At 38.5% G+C, this 16,394-nt stretch overlaps 1 protein-coding gene across 1 annotated transcript in view; it reads right to left on the reverse strand.

Annotated features, from left to right (window-relative positions):
- Window positions 1–9,620: 9,620 nt before the first annotated feature.
- n4bp3 (NEDD4 binding protein 3) overlaps window positions 9,621–16,394 on the reverse strand; it is a 76,846-nt gene continuing 70,072 nt past the window's right edge. Inside the window, exon 5 of the mRNA XM_022671955.2 lies at window positions 9,621–15,029. Within this exon, the coding sequence (XP_022527676.2) occupies window positions 14,481–15,029 (549 nt within the window). The 3' untranslated portion in view covers window positions 9,621–14,480. The remainder of the gene's footprint in view (window positions 15,030–16,394) is intronic.

Raw genomic sequence — 16,394 nt, forward strand, 5'->3', positions numbered from 1 at the left:
CTGGCTGATTTTTAATTTTAAAGTTTTTTTTTTTATTATTATTTTTATTGTTTAATGTGTCTGATTGAAGAATTGTCTGAGGTTTAATTTCCGGAGAGGAAAATCAGAATCGTCTCTCGTTCCTCAAAAGAGTACCAGCTATGTATCTTGCTTTGTGTACATATTTAAGAACTATTTAAAAAGTAAAAAGAAAAAAAAAGTATTGATGTGAACTGTGATTTTTAATTTAACATCCATTAGTGATTTAATGAGTTCCAAGAGACACTGGTGTTTAGAGAAGCTCAATCTCATCACTTAACATCACTTAACATTCCGTTTCCTAAAGTAATTATGTACCATATTTTTCGCACTCTAAGACCACTATAATACAGTATTATAAGGCGCACTATCAATGAACGTCTATTTTCTGGTCTATTTTCATACATAAGGCTCACGGGATTATAAGGCACATATTTAGAGACACTATAAGGAGCTTGTAATTCAGCAGGTCTCTCTGCTGGATGGTGGTGTGGGGGGGTTAGCTAAGTAAAGTAAAGCTAAGTAAAAAAAACGTAATAAAAAAGCATTTTTTTTTTTTTTTAGTCAAACGAGGGATGGATGTTAATCTACACACATTTCATCTTCTTAAAATGTGTGTTTACTTGGGTGAGTAAAGCTCTTCTGTTTATTAACAGTAAGCCTAGATTCCAGAATTTCCCCAGCACGAAGGCTAGAGCATTAGCGTTAGCGGCTACCCACCTGACAGTGCTACACTGAGTAACCCAGAGTGCTCCAGTAAGCCATGGCGATATTAGCGAGCGGTTCATCCTACGTAGCTTGTATTAACACTGTAAACTTGCAGGCTACTGGCTGATTATACTCGCCTCTGAACGGTGAAAAAGCTAGCATTTATGTGGTTAGCGGGTAATGCTAATGCTACTCCAACAGTGCTAGCTGGGGTTAGGAGCAGGCTACAGGCGATAATACTCACCTCTGAACTGGGAAATAGAGGTTAGCGTCTGATGCTAATGCTACTCCAGCTTCTGTGCTGGAGAACTAAACTGAAACTAATACATAAGGTGCATTTGGCTTTTCTTTTTTTTTTTTTTTTTTTTTTTTTTTTTGAAAAGTAAAGGATTTTAAGGGCAATTTATAGTGCGAAAAATATGGTAAGGGGTTTCAACATGGATCCTCATCAGCTACACCTGATCTGGTGTATCAGTGTTTTCCAGATAACTTTAAACATTAAAATCTGCCTTCTGTACCATTTGTTACTGCACCACCTAAAGTTCCACTATGCAGTTATTTCTTTTTCCATCCAAGACCAGCCTACTATGTGTTTGAATAGGGAGGGGCCAAAATAATGGAAACTGAAGGTCAGATTGCTATTTCACACATAGAGATATTAAAACATTTTGTAGCTTTTGGCTCAATATTGCACAAAAAAGCTTGATTGATTGATTGTCTTGTATTACCTGCTGTGCTTGCGCAGATCTCCACATCGATGGGGAAATCACCACTAGAGCTCTGATCCTCCTCCACTCTCAACACAACCAGCAAGCTGATTGGCTTATTTATAGGAGGGCGGGGTTTTATTTCTAAACAGGCACCATGATGAGCTTTACAAGAAATCCTATTCATATAGCAGTTATTAGCTGGTCTTCTTATTAATCATTACTGCACCACCTAAAGTTCCACTATGAGAAAGTTTCAAGATTCAGTTTTAAAGTCTTTAAATGATAAATTGATGAATTCCCCCAGTGTAAGTTCAAATGCTACAGCTTTTTTCCAGCAAGAAAATCCCATTGCTCAATAATCTTGATTTGTTTTATATATTTTTTCATTATAAAGGTATTATGAGCAGTGTGTATGAGTGAATGTGGATGGCTGTAATTAGATGATGATGATGATGATGGTGGTAATAATGATAAACTGTTAAATTATAAACCACCACATTCATTCTGTCACATATATTAATTCTGCTTAGTGGTGGAGAATGTACCAAGTGAGGTGGCAAATCCAGGTCTGGAAAATAAAATCCGTTGCCGGATTTTGTTCTGAACGTAGAAGTCTGCATTCCCGTGAACTTGTGGATCCCTGTTTAATATCTTGTAGCATATGACTGAATTTTAAGGTCATGTAATGTAATATTCAATCCCACATATTTATAAGTAATCCATATTAAATTACAATCACTCGTTAAATACAGTGTTTAATTATTCTTATTCTAAATATTTCCAAAACAACCAATCACATGAACATGAACACATGAATCCTCTAGACAAAGCTATATTATTTCAGTTGGAATTCATTCATTTTTAAGGGAAAAACTGAGCCAAAATGTCTACGTTGCACAAAATCCTATGGTGTCTTTTTACTAGCTAGACCTGGATTTGCCACTTTCATATACCAGCATAGATAACCAGCCTGACAAAAGTATATACCTGCTATTAATTACAGGTGCTTCTCAAAAATTAGAATACCATTGAAATTTTACTTTATTTCAGTAAATCAGTTCGATTTACAGCCAATTAAAACCCAAAAAAACAGTGTCTCAGAAAATTAGAAAATTAAAAAAGATCAATTCGAACTTATTTGTCAGTGTGGGCAGTGTGCCAAGTCCTGCTGGAAAATGAAATCCGCATCTCCATAAAAGTTGTCAGTAGCAGAGGGAAGCATGAAGTGCTGTAAGATTTTGTGAGAAAACAAAACTGCACTGACTTTAGACTTGATAATAAAACACAGTGGATCAACACCAGCAGATGATCAGCATGTCTCTCCAAACCATCACTGATCATCAGTAAATTTTTAACTTTTATGGAGATGTGGATTTCATTTTCCAGCAGGACTTGGCACACTGCCCACACTGACAAAAGTAGCAGGTTGTCTTAAAAATATTCTAATTTTCTGAGACACTGATTTTTGGGTTTTCATTGGCGGTAAGCCATAATCATTAACTATTAAAAATAAATAAACTACTAAAATAGATCACTCTGTGTGTAATACATCTATATAATATATGTTTCACATTTTGAACTGAATTACTGAATATAGTAACTTTTCAATGATATTCAAGTTTTTTTAGATACACCTGTATTAACAAAACCTTTTATTTTCAAATGCAGCAATTAACCGCAAGCTCAAAGTACTGTACCATTTGAAAACTGGCGCAAGTAATTGTTTTATGTTTCCCATTTATCGTCCACCAGGGGGCGTTGCTGTGTGTTCTACACCTTTCTCTATATTAGACAATCATTTGTTTCCTCTCTGAGCACTATGGGCCACCCACACTAAGGCCACCAGAGGTCAGCGCTTCTTCTTTGCCTGTGTTTCCTTGGGCATGTTTGGGAACAGTGCAGGCAGGCAGTGTTGGCAGCAAGTGAAGAACAAGTGTGGTATTTGAGACAAGCCTTCTACTTGTTTGAACAGGGGAGACCCAAATACTGGAAACTGAATGTCAGATTACTTTTTCAGAAACTAATTTAAATCACTGATTTAAATTTACATTTTGTAGCATTTGGCTCGAACTGCAAAAAAAAAGCTTGCTTGATTGTCTCACTTGTTTCGGCTGCTGCGCTTGCACAGATCTCCACATTAAGAGGGAGATTCGACCATTAGAACTCTGACCCTCCTCCACTCTCAATACAACCAAAATCAACCTTATAAATGCACTAATGGGCGCCAAGTGGTCTAGCGGTTTAAAGCGCTGCCACTATGATTGGGAGGTCACTGGTTCAAATCCAGGTCATGCAGCTTGTCATCAGCTGCTGGAGCCCCGAGAGAGCACAACTGGTCTTGCTCTCTCTCTGGGTGGGGACAGTAGATGGCGCTCTTTCCCCTCATCAGTCCTAGGATGATGTCGATCAGCACAAGGCTGCGTCTGTGAGCTGATGTATCAGAACCGAGTCACTGCGCTTTCCTCCGAGTGGGCTGTGATGCTAATATCTGAATGACTTTCCTCTAATCTAATATAATTTAACATGGTTTAAGAATAGAAAAAGTGTGTAATACAGACAAGTGGAGTGTGCACTGCTCACTTCTGCAACTTTTTAAAAACAGTTTGATTTATTACTTTGCTACGCTGGGATTATCATGCCGTAAGTTTATATAAAAAAAATAGCATTAACAGACGCCTACATCACAGACTATTTTCTTGAGCCCGACTCGAAAGTGATGGGAAATCTCGGGCAGGTTCTGGTTGGGTTCGGGCAGAGAATCTAAGCTGTAACTGGAAGTTAGGAATGCCTGTCTGCACTGCTCTAAAATTAAAAGGGCGTCAGGGAGAAAATGGCCTTTAGGTGTGGTTCTGGTTGTGCAATTTAATCTGCTTTTCCTGCTTTTTGCATTTTTAATGCAACGTCTGTTGTAAATATTCATCTTCTATCGTTACAGTATGTTTATTATACCTGCATCTAAAATAAAAACAAAATAAAAAATGTTTATACTCAGTTTCAGCGTTTCATATGTCATAAAATGTGCTGCTTTATTTGATTTATTAATATTTCTTTATTTTATTTACTAATATTTGCCAATTTAACCCAACCACCCACTCACTAGGAATACCTTTATCAGTTGCAACGCTTCAGACAGAAAGATGATTAGGGCGTCTTAGGACGCCTCTTTTTTCAACCTGCCACCATTCAGTGCAGCATCACTATTCAGCATCAGAACGACCTCGGAGGGAAGTTCTGGATTCTCAGCTCTGATACATCAGCTCACATCAGGAGAGATGAGGGACAGAGGAGCATCATCTACCCACCAAGAGAGAAACAGCATGGCCAGCTGTACTCTCTCTGACTCTGGCTGCTGATGCCGAAGCAGCATGACCTGATATTCAAACTCACAATCCTCCTGCCATAGTGTCGGTGTCATATCTGATTTAGGACCACATATGAAAGGCTACATTCACATTACCAGTCTGAAGTGACGAAAATCTGATTTTTGCTTAATGTGGCTCAGATCTGATTTTTTCATGGTTGTGTGAACATGCCAAATCCGATTGTTTCACTTTCACTTTCATGTGCGGCCCTAATTCGAATACATATCCAATCCATGGACATGCAGCATGAATGTGAACAGTCAAATCAGAATTCATGCGTCTTTTTTTAAGCTTTTACACATTAGCATTAGCGCTACGTGCTTCTCTCTCATACCCAGCTGTGCAGCTATAACTGCAAAAACAGCAAAAGCAAACAGCCTGGCCTTTTTTTTTACCTCCTCAACCTGAGCATGTGCTTCAGACCAGCTGTTTGCTCTCCACTGCAGCAAAAGATGCTCCACATATGATCTGCTAACTCATCCATTTCCCTTTATAAAACTACGAGTCGTCTCTCTAATATGAGTTTTTTTGTTGTTGAAGGTAAAGAAGGTAAAGATGTTTATACACGTATCAATGTGAGCATGTGCGGCGTTGTTTTAGGGACAGATTCGTTCACATTACACACAGAAACAGATCACTTACTCATTTGTGAATGTGAACCGTCAAGATAGCCAAATCCGATATGAGCAAAAAAATCGGATTTGAGCAAGGTGGCATGTAATGTGAACGTAGCCCAAGTTGATTTTTGAGAACTGGACTCTTTTTATCAGGTGTGTTTGGTTTCTACAGCCCATTGTGACACAAGGTGAGAGAGATGACCCTTCTTCACCACTAGAGGGCAGCGATACCACACAGCATAATTAGGGTCAGAGCCCTTTGGCATTTTGCAGTACCAACACACAAACCCTGCTAAAATACATAACAATCATATGTAACTGTGATGTTTTCTGATTATTTTAGGCCTCAGAGTCCAGTCTGAAATAAAAGTAGCCCACAGCTGCCCCGCCCCCTCTGATTATCAGGTGTGTTATATAATGGGCTCCTCATCTTAATTCAAAAACACTTGAAAAAATATAAGCGGATGTGTCAACAGCAGCCAACTAAGTGTGCAGCAGCACACACACTCACACACACACACACACCTCTCTAGTCCCTTCAAGTGTTGTCTTACGTAAAGCTGTATTTATGAAGAGGCAGAAGTTTATGTAATTCTTATATAAATTTAACACCGAGCCGCCCCTCAGACCTCACACTGCTGCTGCTGCTGATAACAGCATGACTGATCTTTCAAAGATGTCCAAACAGGTGTAGGGTTTCTATCTAAGCTGGAACCTCATAGACTTAAGAACAGATTGATTTTTGCAAGATACAGTTGTGGTCAAAAGTTTACATACACTTGTAAAAAAACATAATGTTATGGCTGTCTTGAGTTTTCAATAAGTTCTACAACTCTTATTTTTCTGTGATAGAGTGATCGGAACACATACATGTTTGTCACAAAAAACAGTCATAAAATTTGGTTCTTTCATAAATTTATTATGGGTCTGCTGAAAATGTCACCAAATCTGCTGGGTCAAAAATATACATACAGCAACAAAATTTGTCAATTTTGGTGATGTAGCGAGTTGTGTCAATCAAATTAGCTTCATGTCATGGCCTCTTCACTTCTTGTAAGTGATTCTGATTGACTACAGCTGTTGACTTCTCATGAGCCCATTTAAATAGGGCTCATTTGACCCAGTGATTAGACTCAGCTACAAAAGCTACAATGGGAAAGTCAAAGGAACTCAGTGTGGATCTGAAAAAGCGAATTATTGACTTGAACAAGTCAGGGAAGTCACTTGGAGCCATTTCAAAGCAGCTACAGGTCCCAAGAGCAACTGTGCAGACAATTATACGCAAGTATAAAGTGCATGGAACAGTTGTGTCACTGCCACGATCAGGAAGAAAACGCAAGCTATCACATGCTGCCGAGAGGAGATTGGTCAGGATGGTCAAGAGTCAACCAAGAATCACCAAGAAGCAGGTCTGCAAGGATTTGGAAGCTGATGGAACACAGGTGTCAGTCTCCACAGTCAAGCGTGTTTTACATTGCCATGGACTGAGAGGCTGCCGTGCAAGAAAGAAGCCCTTGCTCCAGAAAAGGCACCTTAAGACTCGGCTGAAGTTTGCTGCTGATCACATGGACAAAGATAAAACCTTCTGGAGGAAAGTTCTCTGGTCAGACGAAACAAAAATTGAGCTGTTTGGCCACAACACCCAGCAATATGTTTGGAGGAGAAAAGGTGAGGCCTTTAATCCCAGGAACACCATGCCTACTGTCAAGCATGGTGGTGGTAGTATTATGCTCTGGGGATGTTTTGCTGCCAGTGGAACTGGTTCTTTGCAGAAAGTAAATGGGATAATGAAGAAGGAGGATTACCTCCAAATTCTGCAGGAAAACTTAAAACCATCAGCCCGAAGGTTGGGTCTTGGGCGCAGTTGGGTGTTCCAACAAGACAATGACCCAAAACACACATCAAAAGTGGTAAAGGAATGGCTAAACCAGGCTAGAATTAAGGTTTTAGAATGGCCTTCCCAAAGTTCTGACTTAAACCCCATTGAGAACATGTGGACAGTGCTAAAGAAACGGGTTCATGCAAGAAAACCATCACATTTAGCTGAACTGCACCAATTCTGTCAAGAAGAGTGGTCAAACATTCGACCTGAAGCTTGCCAGGAGCTTGTGGATGGCTACCAAAAGCGCCTAGTTGCCGTGAAAATGGCCAAGGGACATGTAACCAAATACTAATGTTGCTGTATGTATATTTTTGACCCAGCAGATTTGGTGACATTTTCAGCAGACCCATAATAAATTTATGAAAGAACCAAATTTTATGACTGTTTTTTGTGACAAACATGTATGTGTTCCGATCACTCTATCACAGAAAAATAAGAGTTGTAGAACTTATTGAAAACTCAAGACAGCCATAACATTATGTTTTTTTTACAAGTGTATGTAAACTTTTGACCACAACTGTATCAAAAAAGCACAACTATCTTCCCTGTTAAGACCATACATATACAGCTCAGTTTTTCTGATTTTGCTATAGGTTTATGTTTGAGTAAAATTAACAATGCTGTTTTTTCTATAAACTACAGACAACATTTCTCCCAAATGCCAAATAAAAATATTGTCATTTAGAGCATTTATCTGAAAAAAATGAGAAATTACTGAAATAACAACAAAGAGATGCAGAGCTTTCAGACCTCAAATAATGCAAAAAAAAAACAAAAAAAGCTTTATTATATTCATTATATTCAGAAATTAATATTTGGTGGAATAACCCTAGATTTTAATCACAGTTTTCATGCATCTTGGCATGTTCTCCTCCACAAGTCTTACACACTGCTTTTGGATAACTTTATGCTGCTTTACTCCTGGTGCAAAAATTCAAGCAGTTCAGTTTGGTTTGATGGCTTGTGATCATCCATCTTCCACTTGTTTATATATTTCAGAGGTTTTTGATATTTGATATTCCCATCATTTTTAAGTGGTCTCTTATTTTTTTTTCCCAGAGCTGAATACATTAAGTAGTGCATCTTAAACAAAAAGAATATCATTGAAAATGTAAAACTCATATATTATATAGATGTATTAAACACAGAGTGATCTATTTTAAACGTTTATTTATTTTATTGTTATTGATTATGCCTTACAGCCAATGAAAACCCAAAAATCAGTGTATCAGAAAATTAGATTATAATATAAGACCAATTGGTACTTTTGACAGTGTGGGCAGTGTGCCAAGTCCTGCTGGGAAATGAAATCCTCATCTCCATAAAAGTTGTCAGTAGCAGAGGGAAGCATGAAGTGCTGTAAGATTTTGTGTTAAAACACTGCACTGACTTTAGACTTGATAATAAAACACAGTGGATCAACACCAGCAGTCTTTAACAGGTTGTAAATGTAATTTATGTGAAAAGTATTCCATATATTTTATGTATTTATAATAATACTCAATTCAAATACAAACCTCTCAATATACAGCTCTACAGACTACTTCAGTTTTTAAATCTGTTTCTCTGATTTTGCTATTTATAGGTTTATGTTTGAGTAAAATGAACATTTTTGTTTTATTCTATAAACTACGGACAACATTTCTCCCAAATTCCAAATAAAATAGTGTCATTTACAGCATTTATTTGTAGAAAATGAAAAATGTCTGAAATAACAAAAAAGATGCAGAGCTTTCAGACCTCAAATAATGCGAAGAAAACAATATTCATAAAGTTTTAAGAGTTCAGAAATCAATATTTGGTGGAATAACCCTGTTTTTTAAATCACAGTTTTCATGCATCTTGGCATGTTCTCCTCCACAAGTCTTACACACTGCTTTTGGATAACTTTTTGTCTTTACTCCTGGTGCAAAAATTCAAGCAGTTCAGCTTGGATCTTCTTGATTATATTCCAGAGGTTTTCAATTTGGTAAAATCAAAGAAACTCATTATTTTTAAATGGTCTCTTTTTTTTTTCCAGAGCTGTATTTTTATACAAGCTTATGTGATTTGACCTACTTCAGTTACAGCAGTCTGAAATGGGAAATACTGGCACCAAATGTTTCATATGGAGTTCACAGTTTCTATTGGAGTGCTATAGTTTCATGATTTACTGGACATGGTAAGGTCAAGTAGACACTCATACAAATTATACAGTGGATCTTTTTCGATGGGCAGAACCCCACAGGTCCACCTATGTTCTTATGCAATTTCATATAAATGAAGAAAAAAGGTACAGCTTTTAATAACTAACATTAAGAGTAAAGAGACAGAAGTAACGGGACAGAGGACAGATACTGAACTTTATTACATAAGAAAACTGAAGGTCGGTCAGGTGATTTGAGAGTTGTGTGCTGAGCTGATCCGCACAGCTATATACAGTAATATTTACACATACAGTCAACACTTAACCCTGTACAGAGTCCAGTAGTGATGAACACAGCAGCTACAGTCCAACAACCTACAGTCCAACAACATAACAGGAGGGGGTTTAATATCCAATCATATTAGACCTAATTATTCCAAGCCTTTGGGTCAATCATCATGAAATATTAAAACAATGTAAAAAAAAAAAGATGTATTTATATAATTTCAAAAACAACTGATTTAGAGTACCTGTCAAAAGTTTGAACACACCCCTTCTCATTTAATGTATTTTCCCTTTATTTTTATTATTTTCCACATTATAGATTAATACTGAAGAATTCAAAACTATGAAGAAACACATTTACAATCATGAAGTAAAACAAAAAATGTTAAACAAGCCAAACTATGTTTCATTTACTGTATTTTTTGCACTATAAGGCGCAGTTAAAATCCTTTAATTTTCCCAAAAATCATCAGTGCGCCTTATGTATGAATTTTACCAGTCAGGTATTAAGGAGCAGTAAAGTCAGTCCACTGAAGTACAGAGTTATACAGGAATTTCAGTTTAGTTCTCCAGCACTGAGGTGGCAGCAGTATTAGCATTAGCTGCTAACTGCGCTAAGTGCTAGCTCTTCCGTCGCTCAGAGGTGAGTATTATCGATCTGTAGTCTGCTGCTAACCCTGGCTAGCACTGCTGGAGCAGCATAAGCATTAGCCACTAACCATGCTAAGCGTAGCTCTTTCGCCACTCAGTTGCGAGTATATTGGGCTGTAGTTTGTGTGTTTGATGTGTTAAAACAAGCTATGTGGGACGAACCGCTAGCTAATATCACCCTAGCTTACCGGAACACTCAGTGTAGCACTCAGTGTAGCGCTGTCGGGTGACATTTACTAGCGCTAACCGCGGCTAGCAGTTAGCTGCAAATGCTAATGCTACTGCACTTGGCCTTAGTGGAAATCTGAAAATCTAAGCACTTTACTCACCCAAATCAAGAGTTTTCAAGAGAGAAATGCGTGTATTTTAAAATCCAGCACTTTAAAGAGTTTACTTCAGACTTTTATCTACTACCGAACTGCATGTGTTCCTTCATAGTATTTTTAAGTCTTTAATATTAATCTACAATGCAGTAAATCATACAAATGAATAACAAATATTAATGACAATGTGTATCCAAACTTTTGACTGGTACTTTACATCCTAAAACAATGTGTAATAATGTGTATTGTTGTGGAAAAGTCATGATTTTTGCATATACTCCAAACAATCATTCAGAGTGGGTGTTTGGTTTGGAACATACTATTCAGTGTACTATTTACTCACAGTTTACTTTTATTAACTATCCAAATTCCAACAGTGAAGCTACCACCACCATGTGTTACAGTATCTGAGCTTTATAAGGAATCCTTATATGGATATTTAGCTTCTTTGGGACGTGCCAAAGTCATGGAATACTGGAAACAACTGTATAGGTCTGGACTGGTAACTTTTTCTTACACCAAACCCACTCTGTGTAACTTTGCTCACATTTTACCCCTTTAATTAGGCTGAAATCTGGAATATTTGGACGAATTACCCTTTACAGGACGGCTCAGTAGGAAAGCACAGAGACTCTGAACCATAAGCAACAAAAAAAAAGCACTAAACCAACTTCCATCAGAGACAGAACTACAGTAATTCACCTGTGTGTGATGATTTCCAGTTGTGTTCTTTAAAGTGCAGCATGCCTGTTATGGAAGGCTATTGAAAGACCCCTTATCCTTTTATATCTCACCTCTCCGTCACTGCGAATGGAGAATGAATAAATGAATAATCAGCATGTAGATATCCTGCAGTCCTTACATCAGATCTTACATCAGTCTCACACAGCCGTGAATCAATCAAACAGGATACAAAGACATCCAGTAAAAACCTTTGTCTTATTGAACATAATACATTTATGTGGATGATTTTTTTTACTTTAAATAGTACTGAGAGATGGTGCTTTATATAACTAAAAATAGGGCTCTGAGTGGTCCCGCAGACTAAGACGGGCGATTGCTGGTTCGAATCCCGGTCATGCAGCTTGCCATCAGCTGCCAGTGCCCTAATGGCGTGCTTTTCCCTCATCACTCCTAGGGTGATGTCGATCAGCACAAGGCGTCTGTGAGCTGATGTATCAGAACCGAGTTGCGCTTTCCTCCGAGCGTTAGCGCTGTGCAGGCCAGTGGATACTTTTACAGGCAATAAAGTGTACATATAAAGATCAATTAGCCCATATGTGTAAATATGTTTAAAAAAAGGCAAAGGCTTTCACAGAGTGTCCTAATTTTCTAAATGTTCATATGACTGTATGAGTTTGAATTCACTTCATCATGAATATCTAAACACACACTTTACAGTATTGAAGCAAAGGAAACGTGTCTAATAAAACAGATTTTTAACAGGTCTGTGCAAATGGGATGGACTCTTAGAAAAAAAATCCAGCAGGACAAATTCCCTTTAATGAAAATAATATCCCTTTAAATCCGACCGGAACACGGAATAATCTCTCAGCTGTTCTTATGCATTCGCTTTACAGGATCAGACGAAATATAATATATTCATTCACACAGAAATGAAAGTGGGACACTCTTAGCGTCCGCCAGCATCGTCTTTCAGTGTCAGATCACTCCTTTTGAGTCTGTCCAGTTTCAGTAATAGAGTCCAGGGCTGTCCAGTTCTGGTCCCAGAGAGTTCAGCACAGTTTTTGGTTAGAGTTCCTTGTCCGAACACTTGTACTGAATTTAATTCACTCATTCTGCAGTGGAGCAAGATGCCTTATATTCACTTTCTATGGAAACAGGCAGCAGGACTGTGGGAAGAAAGCAGGCATTGTGTTGTGTCACAGCTAGAGCTGGGTAATGTTCTCAATACCTGCTTTTAAACCCTTAGTGACCCTATCAATCATCTGTTAACTAATTAATCAGCAGGTCAACCTGGAGCTTACTGTGAGCACTATCCAATTTTTTTATTAAAAAAAAAAAAAAATTAGCCAAATTGAGATGTACTTCGAAATAGGGGTGGGCAATATTATATCGTATACAATATATCGTGACACAGAAATATCATGATATTAAAAATCCATATTGTGATAATAGGGCTGTTCTGTCTTAAAAGTAGTCTATTATTTACTGTGAAGCTTTAGGTGTATTTATTGTATAATTGTTTTAGTTTGCAGTTTATATGCATGCACTAAATATTCTGCAATAGTTTTTGCTGCATTATATTATTTTATGCTATATTATTTATTTTGCCACATTATGTTTATGCTGTTATACTCTTAGACTATATTCCTGAAATTAATTAATTATTTCTCTGTTTTTTCTATATCGCCAAGTATATCGTTATCGCAAAAATACCCTGAAATATCGTGATATTATTTTAGAGCCATATCGCCCACCCCTACTTTGAAATTAAAGTACAGTGGTATTAAAAATGTTGGTACCCCTGATAGCTGTCATGATTTTTCTTTATAAATTACTGGTTGTTCAGATCAGCAATTTCAATCACATATATCATATAGCAGATAAACACAGTGATATTTAAGAAGAGAAATGCAATAATTCTTTAAACTAAATTAGGCAGGTGCATAAATTTGGGCACCCTACAAGCTTCCTATAGCTTCCAATGAAAGTCTGGCTTCTGGTTGAAGGTATTTTGCATAATTCTTCTTTACAAAACATCTCCAGTTCAGTCAGGTTTGATGGTTTCTGAGCAAGAAAAGCCAGCTTTAAATCACACCACAGGTTTTCAATAATATTCATATCATATGACTGACTGTTCTCACCATCCTTCAGAAATCTCTGAAAGCATTTTTATCCTTCCTCTAAACCATGGTGTTGAACAATCTTTGTTTTCAGATCATTTGAGAGTTGTGATTTGAGGATCCCATTTTGCCGCTCTTATGAGGACTAGTAAGGCCCTCATAATAAGGGCTAACGTTTCGGTGGCACTCCATCAATGTCCATCAAACACCTGGGAGTGCAAACCCACTAGACAGTTCTGGAAGAGCAGTGCAGAGCAGCTTTGGATTCAGCATTTCAGAATATTGGCTCTGAAAAGCTATAGTGTAGAACAGTCTGACTCCCTCAGATGTATTATCTCTGTTTATAAATAAGGGTTAATCTACAGTTACAGTAGATACAGAAGTATCAGCACAGTAATCAGATATACTTATACTGCTGTATGAGATGCCAATTGAAGAGGAGTTGAATTTTGACACAACACCTGTTCTTTTTCTTCTTCTATTGTTTAAAAGGTTACAATAGCCTGCCTCAAAAGTCAGAACAAAAAATCTGCAAAACAGTGCTTTCACACTGCAAATGAACCAGACCATGGATTAATTGACCTGGATAAATTCACTGAGACCAAATTGTAAAAAAAACAACTGTGGTTCACAGCAAGTTTCACACCTGCTTTAATGGATAAAAAAAACTAAAATGTCTAAAGGTCCAGGAAAATAACTTTTGCCATGCCTAATGTAGAGATGTAGGCATGGGGCACCATCATGTAGGCATGTGCAGTGATTCAATGCTGAACAAGGGTTTCTGAGCAAGAACTCACACCAAACTGTGCTGTGCTGATCAGTAATGCACTGGATTAACTTGATACAAATGATGTATTACACATATTACACCAAACATGTAATTATTAAGCAGTTATATAATTTATTATTATTATAGAACTGTAGAAATGATGAGCAGAATCCAGTGCATCACTTTTCCTCTGGAAATCCACCTTCACACATACTGTACACATTCAGATCTCTGAGGACTCAATCCTTTCGATCCAGGGAAGACCCGAAGGCTGTTTCTCCTCTTCCTCTGAAGCCCCGCCCCCATTCGCATCCGCTCCGCCCACGCCCCCTCTGAGCAGCATCAGTTCTCTCTCCAGGCTCTCGTTCTTGTGGTACATCTCCAGGTAGCTGGCCTGCAGCTCTCTCTGGTAGCGAATCACCTTCTCCTTCTCCAGCTGCCAGGTGTTCCTCTCCGCCTCGAAGGCGGAGGCCTGGGCCTCGCTCTGCCGCCGCTCCAGCAGCAGCTCCGCCCTCAGACGCTCCTCCGTGGCTCTGGACTGCTGGCTCTCCTGGGTTGGCTGGCCGTCGTCGAACGCGCCGCCCTTGCGGCGCTCGGACTGCAGGGCCAGCTGCAGCAGATCCAGCTGTCGGTCCCTGTCCTTCACCTCGCCCCGACTCTCCCTCAGCTGAGTCTTCAGCAGGAAGATCTCACTCAGCTTCTGCGTCACCTCGGCCTGAGAGTCCCTCAGCTGCTGCTTCAGCAGGGAGATCTCGCCCGTCTTCTGACACACCTGCAGGAGACGCGGGATACAAAACAGTGGGGATGAGTAATTATTTTTCGGACGACTTTTTACTTCTACTTCTTACATTTTCACCCAATTATCTGAACTTTCCACTCCTTACATTTTAAAAACAGCCTTGTTACTCCTATTTCATTTCAGTATGTTTTCATTACAGCTTCTCATCATTCAATAAAACCCCTATCCAGATAAATCTCTCCATCCAGATAGAGTAAATCTGATTGTGATTGGATGTAGAGAAGTATAAACATATACCATTCCGACACCCTATTGGTTTATACACACCTGCACACGTCACACCACCGCCCCTACTCCAGCAAGAACAAAGCAGACGTATGTAGATGAAGTATGAAGATGATCCGTGCAGAGACTCAAGAGAACTCCAGACAAACTCCAGCCCAACTGAGCTCACACTATAAGGTGCACTGGATTATAAGGCGCATTATGCGACACTAGTAAGGAACAGGGGTGTCGCCATATTCTCCCTCTAATTAAGCACCTATAAAGTTAAGCTAAGCTATATAAACAAAACTGTAATTAAAAAATATATTTTAAAGTCAAAAATACACTGGGTGTTAATCTACAAGGATTTCTCTCCTGAAAACTGTTATTTGGGTTAGTAAATCCCTTCTGTTTATTTACAGTTTACTTAAATTTCCAGATTTCCACTATTGTCACCTGACAGCGCTACACTCAGGAACCCTGAGTGTTCTGGTAAGCCAGGGCTAGCAGTCCGTAGTTTGTTTTAACATGGTAAACGTGCCGGCTATAGTCTATACAGGACATACTCACTTCTGAATAGTAAAAGAGCTAGCTCTTAGGGCAGTTAGTGGCTAATGCTAATGCTTCTCCAGCAGTGCTAGCCTGGGTTAGCTGCAGGCTACAGGTCGATAAAACTCAACTCTGAATGGCGAAAGAGCTAGTGCTTAGTGCAGTTAGCAGCTTATGCTAATACTGCTCCAGTCTTGGTGCTGGAGAACTAAACTGAAACTCCTGTATAACTCTGTACTTCAGCAGAGTGACTTTACTGCTCCTTAATACCTGACTGGTAAAATTCAGATTATAAGGCACACTGACGATTTTTGGGAAAATAAAAAGGATTTTAATGCACCTTATAGTGTGAAAAATACAATATATTTACAATGTACTAAAATACATTCATTTTCACTGTGCGTATAGGCAGCTGAAACAGGGAGCACAGTAAAGCAGATTAGCTGTGATGCTAACAGCTGGCCTTAGAAGATTTGGGGCAGTTTAGCTGTGTGAACCAAGTGATTGTGGATAAATATGAACAATCGGATTTGGTCTGAAATGTTGGTACTAGTGTAACATGTAAGGGCATGCCACAAGTTATGG

Source organism: Astyanax mexicanus, chromosome 2 (assembly GCF_023375975.1).
Source record: "Astyanax mexicanus isolate ESR-SI-001 chromosome 2, AstMex3_surface, whole genome shotgun sequence".
Taxonomy (NCBI): Eukaryota; Metazoa; Chordata; class Actinopteri; order Characiformes; family Acestrorhamphidae; genus Astyanax; species Astyanax mexicanus.